The following is a 23,193-nucleotide window of genomic DNA, read 5'->3' as shown; positions in this document are numbered from 1 at the left end:
ATCTCAGTAAATAATTGTTATGAATTAGTGAAATAATTATATATTTTTTTTTGGTCAGATAGAAGTATAACTGCATGTAAATGTAAATGACATACAATGAAATTACATCATGAAGTTACAAAAGTTCATAACAGTAATTTAACTGTATAAACAGTATATATATATATATATATAGATAAAATTAATTATAAAACGATTTTTCAAAGTTGTGAATGAAAAGATTATTGGACTACTTTTTGAAATGAAAATACTATTTCAGTCTTTCTGCTTCAAAAATTCATGTTTAATTATTTTTATTTGTAAATTAATTGTGAAATCTACTAGCAGTTTCTGAGTGAAAATTGTTTCTACATCAATTGCTTTTAATTTTACACATAAAATATTTTAAGTATTTTAAATGGCATTAATGCATATCTCATTTTTTGTAATTTTTAAAAATCTTTTTCATGGTTTAGATTATACTGTATCTTCTAGTTTAAATTTTTTGTCTTGTTTTTAGTATGTGTTAGTTGTTCTGAAGCCACATTTCCACATTGTGGAAAACAGTTTCTAAAGTATAAAGAACTTTAACAATTCACATGACCCTTAACAATACGCCACTTCAGGTTTGCAACAAGTAGACTCAAACAACAAGTGGATAGCTGTTTCCCAGGGGGCTCAGATTTGAATTGGGGCAATAGAAGGGACGGGTCAGGATTCACACCACCATACGTAATGGATGATTTAGCACGGCACACTTCCGTCATGTCGGATCTGAAACGGGAGCCAGAGTCACAGGGTGTGGGAAATCCTGGGAGAAGCCGGCCCCACACATGATGGGCGACGTACCCCCGCCCCGTCAGCCACACCAGCTGTCTGATGAAACCAGAGCTGATAGCACACTGCGCCTATTATCAAGGGTTTCAAAGTACAAACACGAACATTAAGCCCCTGCACTCTTTCTCACACACTCAACTCTACAGTCATGCTCAAACTCAAGCCTAGTTTAATCCATGCCATTTATCACATGACATAAAAAAATATTTAAGAGGCATGTACATATTAAAACTGAGGACACATGGGACAAATATAGATATTTCTAAAGATATAGCAGCTGGCATGCTCATTTAATAGGCATTTAATAGTATAATCATTTTTATTTTATTTATTTTTTTCAAAAAAAAAAAAAAAACTGATAGATTTAATTTGTGATGGCTGACTGGATATAAATTAAAATGTTATGCAAATAGGATTTCTGCAAACTGATAAAATGTATACACACTCAGAAAAAAAGGTACAAAGGTTGTCACTGGCAGAACCTTTCAAAAGGTTCACTTCTGCACATTTTTATCCCTAAAGGGTGCATATTAGTACCTAAAAGGTACATATTAATACCTTTTGAAAGGTGACAGTGCACCTTTCAGATAAAAGCATAAATGCATAAATGTAAATGTTCACACAAGGACTTTTTGTAGTCATTTTGGGATTTTCTTTGACCATTAAGTGTAAATGGACTCCCATTGGCTCAAATTGAGAGCACTTGACAGTGTTGTGTTGTGGTGGTTTTTTGAAAACATTGTTTAAATTTCAAAGGTCCATTAATCACATGCAGTACAGAGCATTTGTTTTGATTAATAATGAGGAAAGCAGGGCTGATTATATTCAAAAAGTGTTTATTTGTATGTGACTTTGCACAATTAACAGGCATGTCAATATATTATAGTTTTTTTTGAAAATTCACAACCTTCATAAGAAGAAACTATAACATTTGCATATCAAATATTGCAAATAATTACTTTGTCTTTGACTCCACAGGAGTTAAACATATGTTCATTGACTCTTCATTGAGAAGTTTCTGTCCATCCATGAGGAAAACTATAGAGGTGATACAATAAACCTCTTATTATAATATAATCACCTGTAGAAAATTTGATTTTCACATAGTGAAACCCATTTTCTATTACCATAAAAAGACATTCTTTCAAAAGAAATTAACATAGAAAAGGAAGCATCTCCTACAACATAAGAGATGGTAAAACCACCATCTAGTTTTTCTGTGAAAGTCTTTCATCGTCTACCAGGGTCTCCAGAGAGGTCTGTGAGCACATGGTTCCTGCTTCACCTTGGTGGGCTGATAGGAAGCTGGAGACACGTGAGTGAGGTCTTTAGATGATCTCTGGGCTTCTTGGCAGCGGTTCAGATGCTGACGTACAGCGTCCACCTTGGCGTTTCCAGATAAGAAGCTCATGGTTTCCCTCCAACACTGGGAATAGCCGTCAAAGTGGGCTTTCTGTGGAGCCGAGGTCTTGGGCTGCAGCTGCTGTTTCAGAAAAACCACCGTCATCTCCAGGATGTCAGCTTTCTCCAGCTTGGTGTTTGGATCCTGCTGGTGGAATTCCTTCTCCAGCATGGATTTGAGCTGCTCGATGCAGTTGTTGATGCGATCTCGGCGCATCTTTTCCACCACTGGTTTTCTCAACTGTTGAGGAAGGAGACATTCGGTTAGATGTTTGCTTCAAAATTCACAGCAGAACAAAAGAGAGATGTTGAGAAACAATTGCATTTCAAGTGTCAAAAATACTTACTTTATGCTTTTCCTTGTTGGAAAGTTTAGAGTAGTCAGTCATGTAGGCTGGAGCCATTCTTTCAGATGGAGAGAAGTTTCTCTGAGGAGAGCGAGTCAGTTGTGTTGGGAATGAGGGTCGCACTCCTCTATTTATAGGAGCTCATTAGCATTACAAAGCCATGAGTCCCAGTCAGGATTAGCTTTCCCACACTCAGAGGCCAGTGGGTGAGGCGTCCTCCACAAATCAAATCAAACACTGGCAGTACAAATCCCACAGGACTTGCATTTACCTTATCTAGTTCCAATTAATCAATAGGTCAATCAGTTTTTCAATAATCAAACTAGGTGTTTAATTTTGTAAATATGTGATTAAACGACAGATTTGCATGCGTTTTTGTTTTTTTATCTAAACGTGATGCAAACATTATCTTGACTAACACAATCCAGTACTGGGAATGAAATATTCTCCTTTCACCAGGTCAGCTTCTAGCCATAATCATGGCGAAAGATATGGTTTTCCAAAAAGCCAGGTCATTCAAAAGTAAAAATAAGATGTTTAAGTTTAAGTTTTTCTAAAATCCTTAAGACTAAATATGAATCTATACTTTGTTAAAAAACCTTTTCAAAAGAAAAAAAGAAAAAGAAGAAATATTCATATTATTTCAGGAGTTATTATATTATTCCCCAAGTCACTGTAGATTATTTATTTTAAAATATTAATATATAAACAAACAACAATAGTAAATAAATAAGTAATGTCTGTTGCTAATAAATGTTTTTATGTGGCAGTTAATCAGATTATTTCAATGATTTCTAGCAAAATCACATTCTCTTTAAATCTAATTGAAATGTGGCATCTAAATGAAATATTTCAACTTAAACTTTTTCAAAAAGAAATGTAAACATTAATTACAAAAAAATCAGCATTCTTCTTCCTCTATAACACAGATCAGTGCAATAAACTGGAACCTGAGGCTGGGAAAGTCCGTTTCCACGTGGAGCAATAACACCTCAGGATCAAAGACTCTGTCTGAAGCGTGTCTGGGTCGTTTTAGTGCCTCACATCGAGTTGTTGGTCTTGTCAGCACTAAAGGACTTCTAATCGGGTGTGAGGCACACTTTTAGTGGCCCGTGACAGTGTTTTCCCAGCGGGAGAGGAAGGAAGCTCGTAAACCCGCCGTCTCCACTTTAAAGCCCGCGGCTCGCGCTCGTCTCTGATTGGCTGGCAGCCTGAAATAACTCTTACCAGCTATAAATACAGCAAACCGCTGGACTTCATCCGTATGTGACGAGGAGAGGATTTTACACACTTTTTCCTTAAATCATCACAAAATGGCACCAGTCAGTCAATACCAAGGCTGTGAGAGCATATGGTGTCCTGAGAACCACAAGGTCAGTGTAATATGACCTCTATTTTACCTCAAAACACTGTCAAACTTACCGTTTTTCTCTTCTTTCTACGCAGTTTCGAAAGATTCTTGTGGAAAAACCTCGGAGAATCACCAACAGTAAAGAACATATTCACTAAACTACACCGATGTCCGAGCGGCAGTTTGTTAGACTTCAGGATATTCTGGAGATGACCGTTGATTTTTTAAAATAACGCGCCAATTCCAGCTACGCGCGCGGATTCTCGCAGTCACGTGTCTCTGCACGAGAGAGAGGCGATCAAACGATTCTACATCAGATGCACTTAATGGCCTCCTCTGGATTGGTGCACAGATCATGCCATTACTAAGGAGAACAATTAATTTAGAGACTATTTGCTTGACATAATGTTTGTTTAGGCTCACTTTGTTGCATTTTAATGTAATATTTGCATGTTGTTTTCTATTGAATCTAGTTAGAGAATTGTCTACAGTGTATGGCAAGCATAAGTTTTAGTCTCAAATCTTACCATGCCTTTTGTAAAGGTGTTTTTATTATTTAATCCAACTTGTTTTATCACTTATTAAACATTTATTGTGTTAAACATGTTCTGCTGGTTTCAATACCAGTAAAAGGCAAAAGGTGATTGAAGAGCAATTTAATTTATTAGATCTCTAATGAGAAAACAGAAGTTTTGCACATTACACATGCAATGTCAAATACATGTAGGCGATATTGATACAATAGCTACAAGTGACTCATTGAAAACAGTTTTCATTACAATACATGCCTTTATGAAAGGAATGGGTAACAAACTTGTTCCAAAAAGGAACTGTTTAAAACTTTATAATCTGACAATATTTGTCCAAACTTGCTCAAACAATGAGAAATAACAATTTACTCAAAGGCTCATTATGAGGTTAAAATGATATCTAGCTTCAATGTGAAGCACAAGTTGAGATCACTTAAAGGTAACCCATCAAAATAGATGGGAAATTGAATTCTTTCTATAAACAGAAATGTTTTTTAAAGACATGTTGAATCACATGAAGTTGGAAGCACTCAAACAGCTGAATACATGCCTTGCACATTATACATTCATGCACATTACATCTGATGTAAAATAAAGTGAAGCCAAGTCTTGACTGTATAATAACATACATTCCAAACTGGAATTTAATAAACACTTTTCCTCAAAAAGGAAAACTTAAAAATGATAGTCCACTGAGTCTAGTGCAGACGTTCAGTCTGAGTCTTTAAGGCTCTACCAAGGCCTCCAGATGGCGCTCTTGTTGAAATTTGTCTCTTTGCTGAAGGGGTTCTGGTCTGGCAGGACACTTTCTCTGGTTCTCCGTCTTCCTCTCATCTTTGGCCACACCTGGAGAAGCCTTGACTGACAGCATGTGAACTGGAACTGTGTTGCAGGAAGTTGAGCATCATCTCCAGGATATCTGCTTCAGCTTGGAATCAGGCTGCTGCTTGAGGAACTCTGGAGCCAGAAGACACTTGAGCTTGAGTTGACACAATCTCTGGGCATCTTCTCCGCCCTTGGCTTTCTCAGCTGCAAATGAAGACAGAAAAGCATTAGGAAAGTGTCCTTCAAATAAGCCAATGATTTAGAAGAGCAGTGAAAGCTGCTGCAGTAATGCTGCTGTAAGTAGGATGTGAATGTACCTTGTTGTTGAGAGGGAGATGCTCCTTTGAGATGATTGTAGGTGTCATGTCTGGATCTCTGTTCTGTAGATCTCTCTGTTCAGAGTGAGTCTGATTTGCACTGGCTGCAGCTCCTCTATTTATACTCCCAAATCTCCATATGAATGTGTGAGGCTTGAGCTTGTTGGACTTTCTCACAGTTTGGAGCCAATGAAAGAGCTCAAACAGACAATGAGGGATGTGGGCCGCCACATGCTCAATGATCCTCCATCAGGGGCTCAAAGGAGCAGGTGGAGGGTGAATCTGGGAAAGTGTTGACCTGTAGAGCTCATGTTCACATCAAACATGTGCCATACTGAGATTTTATTTCATCTAAAAGAACATTTCACGCCTATAGTAAAACAGCACAACAGTGTTCATTTAAAAAATGTGCAAAGCAATGACATTTTAAAAATCATTTAAATGCATACATTATTTTAGCTTTGTATTTACATACTATTCTTTTACAGTTGAATTGTTCAGAATAAAATCAGCACATGCAGCTGCAGATTTGAATCAGTTGAAATGCTGTAATAAAAGTGTTTTAGGTCGATGTAACAGGATATTCTGGAGAAACAGCTGTTCTATGAGATCTGTGGTTGTACCTGTTCTCAGACTTGTGTTTCACACACACATACACACACACACACATACGCACGCATGCAAAGCTGGTTCACGGCATAATGTGGACCCCGATCACACGGCCCAATGCTCCTGGAGCTGGTGGAGTCACAGAGACACATGGCTTCCCACACGTCTGTATTCACCAGATTAAATCACTCACACAATAGAAGTGTGTCGGTTCCCACAGGGCTGGACTAACTGTGTTTCTGGAGGGAAGCCTGGAGGATGCTATTCAGTTTTTGTTTATTGACTTGCTTACTAAATGTGTTGTGAGCATTTCAGTGATACATTTGATACATTTCTGTTTTTGTGTGTGTGTTTAGATTGTATTCTGTAAAATGTCTGGCAAAGCATCATTTTACCTCTAAATAGTTAAAATTATAGTAAAAAATTACTAATTATTCCTATTGTATCTTTCTTCTTCCTTCAAGTAAATATTGATTTTAAAAAGAGAAATACTTTGTCAAAAAAAAGTAAACATAGCCATTAAATCTATTGGATGTCTATGACTGATTTATAAGCATACAGAAAATATTTTCCATAAATCTCGTCAAACACATTCATTAGAAGGGGATGACCCAATACTTTTGGCAATATAGTGTATTTGTTTAGGAATATACTTTAAAGAATTACTTTAACTGAAACCTATTTAATTATTATTTATTATATTTTTTTATTTAGATTATATGTCTACAGAAATAAATAAATAAATATATATATATATATATATATATATATATATATATATTCCCTTTTGCCTATGAAATGTCTTCAGAAGCTATACCTTTAAACTTTAAAATAAAATCTGTTTAAAAAATAAAACTGTTGTGGTTGTTATTTAACACTGACAACATTAAGTCAACATGGATTAAAAATTAAAATACTTATATTTGTGTTAAAACATTTTACACCCAACTATAAATTTAGACTGCAACGAAATTACAAGCATACAGTAAATATTTCCACAAATCCTCATTGCTAATCTGAGTGTGAGAACAGCCAAAACCCGAGTCCTCATGCCCTCAATTATTCTCCCATGGCTGACCCTCCAGATGGCACTAGAGGAAAAAACCCACCTCTCCACTAAAGAGTTCAATTAAAAACCCAAGGACCAATGAAAATTATGACAAGCCTATTGTTCCATTTTTCTCTGCTCTCTGATTGGCTGGCTGCAGATACATTTTAGAATAAAATTGGGCTAGATTGAGGGTCTTGTGTGGGATTTGGTTTCACCACTGAAGAAGATCCAAAGAGATCTGTCAGCTTCAGATACTTAAACTCCTGAAACTCAACATCAGCATCAAACATGCCTGCCTACATGTACATCACCCCTCAGGACAACCTTCACTATGCCAGGTGAGAAAGGCATCTAAGTATTTGCAATAGTGTCATTTTACATGCTTCATGAATTTGATTTATACGTACTCACAATGACACTAAAGATGTTCTCTTCTGGACTGCAGGTGCAAACTCTACAGCTTCGAGAGAAAATGTTTCAGCAAAGTGGAGAAACTGAAAGCTTCTTTTGAAGACCACCTCCATCATGGAATTCCCGCATCTGACATTTTGGAGAAGACTGTGTCCTTCTTCAGCTCGAAAAAAGGCCTTAATCTTCCCCAGTGGCTACTTCAGGTGTTCTCGTGAAATTCTGCGTCTTTCTCCGTCTCCAGATCAGGACGTAATGCTATTGTTTTAAAGCGAACGTCCATCCCAGACGGACCTGCAAATGAGAAGGGTTAACAAGTCAAGCACTTGATGTGATTTTATGTGTCCGCACATCTACCTCAGAGGAAAATAGCACTTTGCTTGTTCTCTCTGGACTTTTTTCTCTAAAAGACTCTGATAATGTCACTGCATATTTTAGCAAGGCTCATAGGGCTTATAAAAGAAGTTGTGCATTGATTGAAATGTACATTATTGTGGTAACCACCAAGCTGAGGATGCATGTTGTGCATTTAGATATAAAATTGTACTGTATTTTTCTCTTGAAGAGAAATTTACTGAATGTTTTTAAAAACAGTTTGACCATGCTCTCTTTTGGAGGACATGCAAAATATCAAATTATTTCATTTTTAAAGATACAGTGTATCATTTGGCTATTTTTGTGATGATTTTTAATCATACGCTCTTGTTTGTTTCTATAAAATAAATGATTTTTTTATTGCATTTATATCTTCCTCTGATTTTGTACCATTTGAATGTGAGCGGTTTAAAAAAAAAACTTGTCATATCTACTTAGGCTTAGAAAACCAAATTAAATGTCTAAACTGTTTTTAGCAGAATCTAAATGTCCTGGTGCATGTGATTTTTAGGTTATATGTCTCTGAATTAGCTGTGATGGACAAAAGTTGACAAAACCACTATTTTACCTGATTACAATTACATGGACACAGATAACATGTCCTGCAGTGAGAGAAATTATTAAAGTCATACATACATTTATATTACAAGTGAATTAATATCAGCTTTTTTCAAGCAAGCAAGCCAACTGCATTTTAAAATATTGTGTAAAGTTCTCTTACCTCCACTCTCGGTCTGTTTTCACAAAGGCGCTTTAAAATGTAACCTATTTTTCTTATCGGTAACATTTACCATGTTTTTTGGTTTTGTTTTTTTTTTTGTCAAAATGATGGAAAGTAGTTTGAAATACCAGAAAATTGCCAACATACAACTTTAAGGTTTCTTTAAAACGCATACATTTTGGGGTTATTTTTAGTGTCGCTAAAATAGATACTAAAAGTTGTTGCTTTAAGTTATTAGTGATCACTTTGACATATTCATTTTGGTCTCCAGTAGTTAAGAGTTGATAAAGTCACCTGTATTTTGAGTGCATTCTATTTCTGTTTCTTATGTCAGAAAGCAAGCTCATTCAAAATCGCTGATTGTTTACAGTTTGACACGCACAAACTGTAAACTACTAAGCCATACAATTCATTTAAATTGTTTTATTTAAATGTACTTGGAAATTAGAAAATGTATTTGTTCCCATATTCATTCATCCATCCAACACTACTAAAAAAAAATCAGCTGACATAATTTCTTCAGGTGAGATTGTGGCAAGTCAAAACTGTTTCATAGTTGAAATGGGCAAGTTTCTAACTAATGACCAGTAAAGCGAAACACCCTGAGGACATGACAGACAGGCGTGTGAGTGAATGAATGAGCAACAGATAAAGAGACACACTTCTATTGTTCAGTCAGCATCCATTCAGAGCCAAGCGTGGAAAGCCCCAGGAGTTGTGGTTCTCAGTGCACTTTTATACATGTAATGAGCTGCTGAATGATCTGATGTACACAGAAGACGTTTAGGTTTTATTTTCAATGCCGAAAAAAAATAATACTTTAAATAATACTTTTTTTTGTGCACATCTGGTCAAGGCATTAATGCACTAAATCATATACAAATGTAATGCAAACGTATGCATTTTTGCAATACTGCATCAAAACATTTCTGAAAAATTAAAGGAATTTTTTTTAAGTAATCCCATATTTCCATTATTTTACCAGTTTATGCAATGGTATGAAATTTAAAATGTGAAATGAACTGACAAGACGTTTCCCTCCAGATGGTTGGTGACGTCAGGTTGAAGTCTTCAGCGTCACTAATGCTCCATTCAGGACTCTGGATGCTTTTGTGCTCCATTGATGTGAACACAGAGAGTCGGTGTGGGAACCTCACATGAGATCTACTCACACTGACCAGCACAAACACACACACATCTGCTTCATCTGGAGCCCATCGTATGTGAGTGACGTCACAAAAGCAATGATAATGCTGAATATCATAAAATATGATATGATTTATAAATTGCAAATTGTTAAAGTACTTCATTTTACACACAATTGCATCAGTAAATCCAGTCAATAATGCATGGGATTATTATATTTTTTTTTTGCTTTATAATGTGTATGTGTGTGTGTGTGTGTATATAATAAGTTTCACAATGATGTACACATGCTCACTGACTCCACGTGTTTCTAGTGATGATGAGCGTGACTGCTTCAGTGACACTGATGTGAACATGAGCTCTACAGGTCAGCACTTTCCCAGATTCACCCTCCACCTGCTCCTTTGAGCCCCTGATGGAGGATCATTGAGCATGTGGCGGCCCACATCCCTCATTGTCTGTTTGAGCTCTTTCATTGGCTCCAAACTGTGAGAAACTCCAACAAGCTCAAGCCTCACACATTCATATGGAGATTTGGGAGTATAAATAGAGGAGCTGCAGCCAGTGCAAATCAGACTCACTCTGAACAGAGAGATCTACAGAACAGAGATCCAGACATGACACCTACAATCATCTCAAAGGAGCATCTCCCTCTCAACAACAAGGTACATTCACATCCTACTTACAGCAGCATTACTGCAGCAGCTTTCACTGCTCTTCTAAACCATTGGCTTATTTGAAGGACACTTTCCTAATGCTTTTCTGTCTTCATTTGCAGCTGAGAAAGCCAAGGGTGGAGAAGATGCCCAGAGATTGTGTCAACAGCAGCATCGAGCAGCTCAAGTGTCTTCTGACTCCAGAGTTCCTCAAGCAGCAGCCTGATTACAAGCTGGAGAAAGCGGATATCCTGGAGATGATGGTCTGTTTTGCTGAGAAACAAACAGCAAACACTTCCAGCAGTTGCTGAAATCATCCGATGAATGAGCTTCTGTTCCTCCATCAGCTGCACGTCAATCTGTACAAAAGCATTTAGCCTGCAGTGCCATCTGGAGGAAAGCAAACGAGGAAAACATCTGTATTAGATGTAAAGAACATCATTGGATTTGATTTTATGAATACAGTTTTGTTTCCATCACCGGAAATGTATTGTGTTTTTTTTTATACTTTTGTATATACCTTCAATGAAGGCATATTACATTTTATTATACAATTGCAAATCTTTGCTTTATGTGGAATAGAAATATCCCATATTGTGAACTGGTTTTGAATATATTATCAGTATGATAAACACTCTGTTGTCCTCATAGGACATTTCATCTCATTAGAATCATATATAAACGTGGTTCAGTGTTTGTTTGTTTTGTTTTTTTCAGCCATTCAATGTTATTAACTCACTTCTGTTGAGTGTGACACCTGGGGATGTACATGGACTGATTTATTTTCCTATATTTTTTATAGGAATATTTTAACTGTCAAGTACCTTGACATTAATCACTAAATGTTTATGTTATGCTTTGCTTTTATCCCTCATGTGGAGGAATGTTAATAATGATTTGTGGTAAATGTCACATGACTTTTGTAAAGTTCAATAATATTTTATGTGAGTTCCAATATGTTTTATGTATTTTGGAGATCTCTTCATGCAAATGTTGTGATATGTTATCACCTGTTTACAACCCGAATTACAGAAATGTTGGGATGTTTTTTAAATTTGAATAAAATGAAAACTAAAAGACTTTCAAATCGCATGAGCCATTGTTATTCATGATAGAACATAACAAATGTTTAAACGGAGAAATTTGACTCTTTTATCCACTAAATGAGCTCATTTCAAATTTGATGCCTGCTACAGGTCTCAAAAAAGTTGGCATGGGGGCAACAAAGAGCTGAAAAAGCAAGACATTTTGAAAAGATTCAGCTGGGAGAATATCTAGCAACTAATTAAGTTAATTGACATCAGGTCTGTAACATGATTAGCTATAAAAGGAACGTCTTCGAGAGGCAGAGTCTCTCAGAAGTAAAGATGGGCAGAGACTCTCTGATCTGTGAAAGAGTGTGTAAAAAGACCTTTGTTGGATGCCTGTGGTCTTCAGCCCGTCAGACGACACTGCATCACTCATCGGCATGATTCTGTCATTGACATTACTAAATGGGCCCAGGAATACTTCCAGAAACCACTGGCGGTAAACAGTCCGCTGTGCCACCTGCAGATACCAACTAAAGCTCGATCATGCAAAAAGGAAGCCATATGTGAACATGGTCCAGAAGCGCCATTGTGTCCTGTGGGCCAAGGCTCATTTAAAATCGACTGTTTGAAAGTGGAAAAGTGTTCTATGGTCAGAAGAGTCCAAATTTGACATTCTTGTTGGAAATCACAGACACTGTGTCCTCCGGGCTAAAGAGGAGGGAGACCTTCCAACGTGTCATCAACATTCAGTTCAAAAGCCATCATCTCTGATGGTATGGGGCCGCATAAGTGCATACGGTATGGGCAGCTTGGGAAGGCACTATACATATAAATTCCACAATATATTTATTCCACAAGCAAAATTTACTGATTTGTCTAAAAAAATTTGTCTAAAAAAAGCTCTTAATAACTCTACGTACAACAATAATTAAAAATGAGGATAGAAAATCTAAAATTTTGTGATTTTGCCCTCTTGCATTTCTTTTTGTGGACATTCTCTTCAAAATAGTTTCTAAAAATTTAGATAGATATAATCATTTGAATTTTGAATTAGATCCCACTGGTAAATTATGCCAATTAAATCCTTGGCATTTAATAATTTAATTCTCTATAGGGACTTATAAAAAATATATTTTCCTCATTGTTCAAATATTAATCATCCAAATCGTTGTATGACAGGAAACTGTAAACAACCAGATGTTTTAATTTCACATATTCATTCTTGGAAATTATGGATTATTTTATCTTCAAAATGTAAAGAGACAGAAAGAATTGTCAACTATTTAAATCATGTTGCAAGTGAATCAGATTCCTTATGTTAGAGAACAAAATAACAGCCAGTTTGATCAGTTTAAGTAATTAAAAAATTTGCAGATGTGTGTCTGCTGTGGGTTTCAGTAGGACACACGTCTATTGTTGCGTAATTGAATTTAGTGAATGAACAGAGCGTGAGAAACAGAACTCACTCAGAGTCCCTCAAGACAAAAGACTCAACTAAGAGACCAAAGGTCAGAGGTCAATATCAATGGATTTGGCTATAACTTTATACTATTTCAGATTCAAACACTGATGATAACCCTTACCAAAAAGTAGTATACTTAAAGTTTATTTTATTAAGTATACTTAAGTAAAGTTCAAGTATATTTTTAAGTATACTTTATGTAGAAAGTATACAAATATCAGTTTACTAGTAGTATGCTTACTATTTTAATACTCCTTGAGACTAAATTGGCCCACTTTCTAGTATATAAAAGTATACTTTAAGTATAACAGTAGTAAACTTTGAGTACACAACTAGTTTACATCAATGTTTTTAGCTTGTACTGCAACTACACTAAAAGTGAACTTATAGGTACACTGATAGTTTATTACTAATTAAATACTTTTAGTAGCATTTTTAGTACACTTTGAAGTATAGTCTCAGTAAACGTCTAGTTTAGTAGTTTTAAACTGCAAATATACTCATAAGTTTTCTTTTCACCATACTTTAAGTATAGTACTATGACCCTATTTAGGTATTAATTTGTATATATTTTGTTATATGAATATCTGGACATACAAAACATCAAAAGAAAGCTGCTTGTAAACGAAAACATTTTATTCTAGCTTCATGCATTCTTTTTTTAAACACTTGAGTGTAAGTTTCATTAAAAAAACAAAAACAAATAAAGCTCAAGAGCTGATAAAATGTAGAAACTGTAACTTGAATGCAGTGTAAGTCGCTTTGGATAAAAGCGTCTGCTAAATGCATAAATGTAAATGTAAATGTAAAGAAATAAACAACATTTTGAACAAAAAGCTGAAAAAATACTATGAATTGGATTCGGAATGATAATCAAATCAGATGGAGTCAATACCCCAAAGCTTAAAAGTCATTAGAAAGCATTTTATTCCATAACGTTACACAGTTTTGATGCTGTTTTATGTCAGAGGATCGTGTTAGATTACATGTGGCGGCATCTGTTGTTTCGGTTTCTTCTAAAAGTATACTTTCCTATTTTTAGTTTAAAAGAAGTATACTATTAGCACACTTGAATTAAGTCCAAAATGAAAATAACTGAATCAAATGTTTCATTTTAAGAAATTAATCTTCAGATTTCTGTAAAAATGTATGTTTATTTGAGCAAATCTTCAGCATCAGAGGCGTGAGAAAGCTTGTAGGGAATCTGTCCTGCATTGAGCATCATTATCATGTGAATAGACACACTTCTATTGTTGTGTGTGTGGGAAACTCTGGAGAACAGAGTCACAGTTCTAGTGTCATTAGCATCCTAAACCCCAACACAAGCTCAAGATTTGACAAACACACAAGGGACTTTGATGAGCTGGTTTGATGATGAACAGAATTCCAGCACGATCACGGTTTATTTTCCTGAATGCATCATGAACTTTTAAAATGGCAAAATTTTTGCATCATTTTAAACATGTCACAAATTTAACTAAAATCGATTTGCAAAAAAAAAAAGCAATTAAGAAGTTATGTTTTACATATTCAATAATACATTTAATATCCATATTTTTGCATATTCTCATTGCATAATATTAATTCTGATCAGAAGGTGATAACTCTTTGACTCCTGCATCAAGTCAGGACATGTCGCTGTGCATCAGGACGTTTCCCTCCAGATGGTTGGTGACGTCAGGTTGAAGTCTTCAGCGTCACTAATGCTCCATTCAGGACTCTGGATGCTTTTGTGCTCCATTGATGTGAACACAGAGAGTCGGTGTGGGAACCTCACATGAGATCTACTCACACTGACCAGCACAAACACACACACATCTGGAGTCCTGGAGTCTCAGACAATGGAGACAATGACATCTAAATTCCAGTGCACAACCCTAAACCTTTAGATACAAATGCATTCATATACATAAATGTTGAAAAATTATTTTATGGCAATCCACTGTTTACTGAAATATTTAGAGCACTGCTTATTGTCAGTGTAAGTGCAACACACATATGGCCAACTAAAAGTAGATGACATATTTATTAATTCGGTCTTTCACAAACAAATAAATAATTTCCCTTTTGGCTTGCTTATAGTTGACACTAAATATCAGGCAACATTATTGAGTTGAATGTACTGACACTATTGGATGAGAACTAAACTGAGCTGTTCTATAGATAAATTTAACTCATATGAGCTTCACACAGTTATTAAACTGAACTCAGTCAACAATGAAGTTTAACTGAAAAATGTACTGTTTACTATTGTCCTCTTTTTAGGGCTACATCAGAATTGAATATTGTTTGCATCATTGAAATATTTTCCTGTTTAACACCGTGAATGAACAAATAAATAATATTGAATATTTTAATACAATTAAATATATGTATATATTTTTTTCTTTAATTAGATGGATAAAAATAGCTATTTGATGCTGTCTTTCTCACGTGTGTATAATGTTGATGAGCGTGTGCTGCTTCAGTGACACTGATGTGAACATGAGCTCTACAGGTCAGCACTTTCCCAGATTCACCCTCCACCTGCTCCTTTGAGCCCCTGATGGAGGATCATTGAGCATGTGGCGGCCCACATCCCTCATTGTCTGTTTGAGCTCTTTCATTGGCTCCAAACTGTGAGAAACTCCAACAAGCTCAAGCCTCACACATTCATATGGAGATTTGGGAGTATAAATAGAGGAGCTGCAGCCAGTGCAAATCAGACTCACTCTGAACAGAGAGATCTACAGAACAGAGATCCAGACATGACACCTACAATCATCTCAAAGGAGCATCTCCCTCTCAACAACAAGGTACATTCATATCCTACTTACAGCAGCATTACTGCAGCAGCTTTCACTGCTCTTCTAAACCATTGGCTTATTTGAAGGACACTTTCCTAATGCTTTTCTGTCTTCATTTGCAGCTGAGAAAGCCAAGGGTGGAGAAGATGCCCAGAGATTGTGTCAACTCAAGCTCAAGTGTCTTCTGGCTCCAGAGTTCCTCAAGCAGCAGCCTGATTCCAAGCTGAAGCAGATATCCTGGAGATGATGCTCAACTTCCTGCAACACAGTTCCAGTTCACATGCTGTCAGTCAAGGCTTCTCCAGGTGTGTCCAAAGATGAGATGAAGACAGAGATCCAGCGAAGAGTGCTGAAGCACTTCCAGAAGCTGCAGATATCATGTGAGAAGAACAGGAGGAAACGTGTCCTGCCAGACCAGAACACCTTCAGCAAAGAGATGCATGTCAACAAGAGCTCCATGGTAGAGCCTTAAAGACGTCTGCACTAGATTTAGTGGACTATTAAACTTTCATTTTATCATTTTGAAAAGAAAGTGTTTAATGAGTTCCAGTTCGGAAGAGATATTTGTACAGCTAAGTGCTCTGATGATTCATTCTTCTATGAAGATTTTTCTCTTTTTGAGTTTTTTCTCTCTCTATTTTTTAGTTAAATTACCATGATGGCACACTGTGTTTTAGCAGTGTGTATTAGCCTAAAAGTGCACTAAATTGCATTTTTCATATCCTTTGGGTGTAAATCTTCATCTTTGAGGTGATGCATTATGTGACCGTAAAGTCAAATCAGCTTTATTTTTGTTTCATGTTGAAACATGCTTAATTTTTTTGCAACTAGCAAAAAGCATTTATTGATCTTTTTGATCATATTTGTTGTTTTGAAAAAATGATGCCTACATGAGCATGTCTTAATTTGGCTTTATAATAAGTCTTAAAATTTCTTTCAGATTTGAAAGATTATCAGAATTATGTAATCTGAACAACATGTTACTCATGTTTTGTTACTGTGGCCAAGAGTTGGTCAGTATCTGTAATTAATATTGATGATTGTTTTCAATCGTATTGAGATTTATATGAAACCCAAGTGGGCTTATATTTGTGTTTCTGAGAAAATAATATGCTGTTTGTATATGAAAATAATTTTTCAAGAGGTTATACCTCATCTTTCTGTCAGTACCATGTACTGTGCTTTTGAACTGCCTTTTGTAAGGGTATTTATTTCTTAAACAATTGTGAAAAAATTTTCACTGTGTAAGTGAAATGTTGTTTCCTTCTGTGAAGGAATTCATTTTAAAATATGAAAGAAAAAGGCCATTGAATGTATTTCAATCAGTCTGTGGCGAAATAAAACAATCAAAAAAAGGACCTTTGTCTGATTTCATTATGCATTCATGATTTGGTTATCACAAGCATGAATTATTCCTGGGGTTTGTTTATCAGGCTGCTCATAAGTAAAGAGTTAAAATATCCCCTTTTGTAATATTTCTAAAAATATAATTGTTTTTGCTGAAAAATGTACACCCCCTCAAGTTATCCTAAGATGTAGCTGAATTTGAAGATAGATTTGAAGAAATGTAGCATTACATCACTTGGTCACCAATGGATCCTTATACAGTGAATGGGTGCCGTCAGAATTATAGTCCAAACAGCTGATAAAAACATCACAATAATCCACAAGTAATTTACACGACTCCATTCCATCAATTAACATCTTGTGAAGTGAAAAGCTGTGTGTTTGCAAACAACAAATGCATCATTAGGATTTTTTTCACTTTAAACTGTTGCTTCCAGCTTAAATACGAGTGCGCTATCCATAATATTGCTATCTTCAGTAAAAAGTCATGTTGTCTGAATCAGGAGATAAATATGCACAAGTAAAAACAGACCAAAACAATTCTAAACAAATATGTTGGTGGATTTTGATGAGAAAGGACAACAGGGGATGTACTTTTTGACTGTGACATTATTATGGATATGGCCTTGTATTTTGGCCAGAAGTGACAGCTTGAAGTTAAAAACGCTGATTTTTTTTTTCTTCTTCTTACAAACATGCTGCTTTTCACTTCACAAAATTTTAATTGATGGACTGGAGTCATGTGAATTACTTGTGATGTTTTATTAGCTATTTCTCAGTTTGACGGCACCCATTCACTGTAGAGGATCCATTGGTGAGCAAGTGATGCAATTCTCCAAATCTTTGTTCATTTTTGGTTGAACTAAGAATTAAAAGTCCTTCGGATGTTCAGTTTTGAGAGTGAATCTGGCATAAATGAAGTGATTTGACTATTTTTAAATGGATTTTTTAATTTTAAATACACTTCTGTGGGATTTTTCTTTTGGGACTTTGGGTAACATTTCAAAGTGTTTAAAGCTGCAGACTGACTGGTCAGTTTAGAATAAAAAAAAATGGATTGAGTTTTAAAACCTTTGATATGGACGAGAACAAGACAAGTCTGTTTTCTCTTGTTTCAGAGTCTCGAAAGCATTGAGTTTTATTGAGGGTTTTGGGATGCTAATGACACTGAGCTGTGATTCTGGGTTCCAGAGCTTTCCCACACTGAACAATAGACATGTGCCTATTCAGATGCTAATGACTGCTTGATCCTATAATAAACATTCCCTCGGGAGGCTGTTGAATGCTTGTCATCTAATACCAGATAAACCCCCATTGACCACAGGTTGATGTATGTGATGTATATGAATGTGCATATACAGAGACATTTAAACATGGTTGTGGATCTTGATGTGACGCTAATGGACCTGAAGTTAAAAGTTGTTTGTGTTTGCGCTTAATTTAACTCTGTTCAGTGTGTAATGCTAAATAACTTGTACAAATTATAAATTAATAGAAATATCAGTTTATAAACATTCAACGTTTTTGTTGAACTTTTATAATAGCTTTAATTGTATTCTTATATTTAAATTATCAAATATATTTTGCTTTTACACTCTTTTTTGAAATTGGGTTTGCATGATTTTCCACTGATTTAATTAACAAAATACTGAGCTTTGTCACATTTTGTGAGCAGTTCAATGCTGCTTAATGTATAATGCTAAATAATTGTATAAATATATTTACAAATCTAAATACTTTTTTTCATTATAAAAAATTATAATTTCATTCATTATCAGTTTATTATATATTTATTATGATAAACTCTAATTTATTTAACTTGATCCAAATAGTTGTGCTTTAATTTAAATAAAAATATCAAGCTTTAACTTTTTGACAGCGAACCTGTAACATTTAATGAGAATGTTTAAAATTATTTTTAATACACTTTGAGTCTTGAACCTCTCTCTCTCTCTCTCTCTCTCTCTCTCTCTCTCTATCTCTCCCTCTCTCTATCTCTCCCTCTCGCTCTCTCTCTCTCTCTCTCTCTCTCTCTCTCTCTCGCTCTCTCTCCCTCTCTCTCTATCTCTCCCTCTCTCTATCTCTCCCTCTCGCTCTCTCTCTCTCTCTCTCTCTCTCTCTATCTATCTCTCTCGCTCTCTCTCCCTCTCTCTCTATCTCTCCCTCTCTCTATCTCTCTCGTTCTATGGATGGGTTAAATGCAGAGCACAAATGACGAGTATGGGACTATATTTTTTCAGTAGTTTTAGAATAGAGCATCATGTTGGAACTCTAAAAGTTTCATACAAGGTCATTGACCTTTGACCCCTGCTGTCTAGTTGAGTTCTGTTGTCTCAGCGGGTTTGTTTCTCATACTCTATTCATTCACTCAGTTCAGTTAAGCACCAATAGATGTCTGTCTACTGAACATCACATTCATTATGTATGTTAAGTAAAGCTTAAATATGTAAATAAGAGCAAGTTGTTTCAGTATATATCAAGCAGCCAGTAGCTACTAACAGTTTTTGAACAATTGAATATCAGATACAGACGATTCCTGTAATATTTTGCTGTCTAATGTCATTCAGACATTAAGTGTGACTTCAGTGATTAAGAACTTTGAGGCATCGTAGAAAATCAAAGAAACCACATAATCGGGTTGAGCTCAGTTTATTGTTTCTTTCTGTATGAAAAATATTTCTCATACACATTACTTTCACAGTTGAAAGCATTTGTTTTTAATACAACCTGCTTAATTAAACTGAACCTCTGTGCAAAAAAAGCCCTCTAGAGGACACTGATCACATAACAAATGTCAATAAATGTGCATAACACATTATATCAGAAGATTTACAATAATGTAAATACAGTTAACACATACAGCCGTATATAGAGTGTGCATAGATCTCTATAATTAAACAATGCATTAGAGAGTTTTACATTAACCTCCACAGGGGGTTCACATTCTTTTCAGAATTAGAAAAATAAAATTTGTTGTAAAAAAAAAAAAATCCTCTTAGAAGACAGTAGCATACTGATGCAGGTATAATTTCTCAAAACAACAAATATGATCAATAAATTCTTTCTGTCATTGGCAAAACAAAGAACAATGTTTCAACATGAAACAAACAGAGCTGCTTTGACTTTACAGTCACATATTGCATCACCTCAAAGGTGAAAATGATACCCAAATGATATGAAAAATGTAGTTTAATGCACTTGTAGCCTAATAATTCTAAGGACCTGCAGAAAAATGCCATTATGGCATTTGCAATGCAAGTTATATTTCAAACTAAATATAGTTAAAGGACGTTTTCTCAAAAATAGAAAAGATAAGTCTTCATAGAAGATTGAATCAGAGTATTTCCTTCACAGCCCATGAAGGTGTATCTTAAAGTCAGTGTTGTCTAATATAGACATCAGTAAATGTTCCCATCTGGAAGTCTTCATAGAAGATTGAATCATCAGAGCACTTAGCAGTACAAATATCTCTTCCAAACTGGAACTCATGAAACACTTTTTTTCTCAAAAAGAGAAACTGAATACGTAATAGTCTAATGTAGAAATTCAGTATGTGCTGCTGGTTGCTGTAAGGCTCTACCAAGGCCTCCAGATGGAGCACTTGTTGACATGCATCTCTTTTCTGAAGGTGTTCTGGTCTGGCAGGACACTTTCCCTCCTGTTCTGCTCACATGATATCTGCAGCTTCTGGAAGTACTTCTGTATTCTTCTCTGTCATCATCTCATCTTTGGACAAGAAAAGAGAAGCCTTGATTGACAGCATGTGAACTGCGATTGTGGTGTTGCATGAAGTTAAATGCCATCTCCAGGATATCTGCTTCAGCTTGGAATCAGGCTGCTGCTTGAGGAACTCTGGAGCCAGAAGACACTTGAGCTTGAGTTGACACAATCTCTGGGCATCTTCTCCACCCTTGGCTTTCTCAGCTGCAAATGAAGACAGAAAAGCATTAGGAAAGTTGACTTCAAATAAGCCAATGGTTTAGAAGAGCAGTGAAAGCTGCTGCAGTAATGCTGCTGTAAGTAGGATGTGAATGTACCTTGTTGTTGAGAGGGAGATGCTCCTTTGAGATGATTGTAGGTGTCATGTCTGGATCTCTGTTCTGTAGATCTCTCTGTTCAGAGTGAGTCTGATTTGCACTGGCTGCAGCTCCTCTATTTATACTCCCAAATCTCCATATGAATGTGTGAGGCTTGAGCTTGTTGGAGTTTCTCACAGTTTGGAGCCAATGAAAGAGCTCAAACAGACAATGAGGGATGTGGGCCGCCACATGCTCAATGATCCTCCATCAGGGGCTCAAAGGAGCAGGTGGAGGGTGAATCTGGGAAAGTGCTGACCTGTAGAGCTCATGTTCACATCAGTGTCACTGAAGCAGTCACGCTCATCATCACTAGAAACACGTGGAGTCAGTGAGCACGCGTACATCACTGAGCACTGAAGCATCTCATGACATCAACGTCATGGCATTCTTACACTTTGTGATCTGAATTACTCTGTACTTTAAACAAAGCAGTGTTTTAGTTTGCATTCCATGTATAAATAAAACTGTATAAAAAAACATTTATGTTATGTCAGATCATACTTTATTCATGGAGTGCATTTAAAAACAACAGAAGTTGAACCAAATTGTGGTATAATTTAAGTGCAAAAAAGTTTAAAAGTTCAAAAGTTTAAACTTTAACTTAAGGAACAAACAAAGTTTAAACTTTTAAAACAGAGAGGGAAGGGAAAAATAACAGAATACAATAAAATCAATATAAATCAAATGTTCAAATGTTTCTTGTTTTGGGCAAACAAGTTCTTACAGTATTATTTGGATAAATATGGATTATTTAAGAGGATTTGCATGAAGATCAACATTTTATGTCGTCTCAAATATAGTGCTGATATTTAATGTCATCATTTATGTTATTCAGCATTATTATTGCTGCCATGACGTCACTCACACACGATGGAGTCCAGATGAAGCAGATGTGTGTGTTTGTGCTGGTCAGTGTGAGTAGATCTCATGTGAGGTTCCCACACCGACTCTCTGTGTTCACATCAATGGAGCACAAAAGCATCCAGAGTCCTGAATGGAGCATTAGTGACGCTGAAGACTTCAACCTGACGTCACCAACCATCTGGAGGGAAACGTCCTGATGCACAGCGACTATGGCAAGCCGTTTTAGCATTAAATACTCTTTGCCATACTAGTCATAATTCAGTTTTGATTAGTCATAATTCCAATTCCAGATATCTATTCTGCAATTTTGACTCGTCGTAATTGCAATCAAGATATCTACAATGTGATTGTGACTAGTCATAATATGCATTGAAGATATCTACAATGTTAATTTGACTAGTCGTAATATACATTAGAGATATCTATATTGCTTTTATGACTAGTCATATTCTTCCATTAACTTCCATTGGAAAATATTTTCAGATATCTACAAATGAGTTTTGACTAGTAGAAATTGTAATTAAAGATATCTATAAATGAATTTTCACTAGGCATAATTGTAATTAGAGATATCTCTAATTACAATTTTACTAGTGACAATTAAATTAGAGATATCTCTAACTGAGTTGCCACTAGTGCAAATTATAATTCAAGATATCTCTAACTGGGTTTTTACTAGTCATAATCCAATTGGAGATATCTTTCATTCGTCATTTTTAAAGATATCCACAAATACATTTGTAGATATCTGTAAATAATTTACTACTAGTCGAATTACAGTTGAAGATATCTTGAATTGGATTTTTTGACTAGGCACAACTTGATTAGAGATATCTTGAATTGGAATTCTTCCTAGTCAAAACCTATTTAAAGATATCTGCAATTTAATTATGGATATCTCAATCAGATTTTCGACTAGGAGGATCTTTCTTTGGAGATATCCGCATTCAGCTTTGTGACTAGGAAGAATCTGAATGTAGATATCTAGAATTAACATTCTGACTAGTCATAATTATTTAATAGATATCTTAATTGTGTACACAAACCACCCCTTTGCTAAGCCCCGACTTA

The 23,193-nt window shown here is 35.6% G+C and overlaps 1 protein-coding gene and 5 pseudogenes across 7 annotated transcripts; 3 read left to right on the top strand and 3 right to left on the bottom strand.

The window, feature by feature from the left end:
• Positions 1–1,637: 1,637 nt before the first annotated feature.
• On the bottom strand, positions 1,638–4,193 carry LOC306857092 (transcription factor HES-5-like). Of its 2 annotated transcripts, none has more exons than XM_079396785.1 (2): positions 2,565–3,742; positions 1,638–2,458 (listed from the first exon to the last, which is right to left on the bottom strand). In XM_079396785.1, the coding sequence occupies exons 1-2, from the start codon at positions 2,619–2,621 to the stop codon at positions 2,054–2,056; spliced, it is 462 nt and encodes a 153-aa protein (XP_079252911.1). In that variant the 5' UTR covers positions 2,622–3,742; the 3' UTR covers positions 1,638–2,053. The 2 variants fall into 2 exon arrangements, with proteins under 2 accessions (XP_079252911.1, XP_079252910.1); XM_079396784.1 differs by lacking the exon at positions 2,565–3,742 and adding an exon at positions 3,987–4,193 and having other exon boundaries at positions 1,639–2,458.
• Positions 4,194–5,275: 1,082 nt separating this feature from the next.
• LOC306856605 (transcription factor HES-5-like) lies at positions 5,276–5,820 on the bottom strand (annotated as a pseudogene). The gene is made up of 2 exons: positions 5,588–5,820; positions 5,276–5,474 (listed from the first exon to the last, which is right to left on the bottom strand). The product of its transcript is annotated as a transcription factor HES-5-like (transcript).
• Positions 5,821–7,535: 1,715 nt separating this feature from the next.
• Positions 7,536–7,925, top strand: LOC306857097 (annotated as a pseudogene). The gene is made up of 2 exons: positions 7,536–7,585; positions 7,693–7,925. The product of its transcript is annotated as an uncharacterized misc_RNA (transcript).
• Positions 7,926–10,329: 2,404 nt separating this feature from the next.
• Positions 10,330–11,633, top strand: LOC306857094 (transcription factor HES-5-like; annotated as a pseudogene). The gene is made up of 2 exons: positions 10,330–10,562; positions 10,676–11,633. The product of its transcript is annotated as a transcription factor HES-5-like (transcript).
• Positions 11,634–15,608: 3,975 nt separating this feature from the next.
• Positions 15,609–16,304, top strand: LOC306856604 (annotated as a pseudogene). Its single transcript has 2 exons — positions 15,609–15,841; positions 15,955–16,304. The product of its transcript is annotated as an uncharacterized misc_RNA (transcript).
• A 3,516-nt stretch (positions 16,305–19,820) lies between these two features.
• On the bottom strand, positions 19,821–21,264 carry LOC306857095 (annotated as a pseudogene). Its single transcript has 2 exons — positions 21,217–21,264; positions 19,821–21,103 (listed from the first exon to the last, which is right to left on the bottom strand). The product of its transcript is annotated as an uncharacterized misc_RNA (transcript).
• Positions 21,265–23,193: the final 1,929 nt, after the last annotated feature.

The sequence above is a fragment of the Barbus barbus genome (genome assembly GCF_936440315.1).
Source record: "Barbus barbus genome assembly, chromosome: 37".
NCBI classification, from domain to species: domain Eukaryota; kingdom Metazoa; phylum Chordata; class Actinopteri; order Cypriniformes; family Cyprinidae; genus Barbus; species Barbus barbus.
This window is presented reverse-complemented; position numbering and strand designations above follow the sequence as displayed.

Excerpts from the sequence above, each read along its gene's own strand:
- LOC306857092 (XM_079396784.1), bottom strand. The coding sequence starts at position 4,064 with ATGTTCTTTACTGTTGGTGATTCTCCGAGGTTTTTCCACAAGAATCTT. Across the intron at positions 2,459-3,986 it reads GTAGAAAGAAGAGAAAAACG|TTGAGAAAACCAGTGGTGGA; the intron begins GTAAGTTTGACA and ends CTTCCTCAACAG.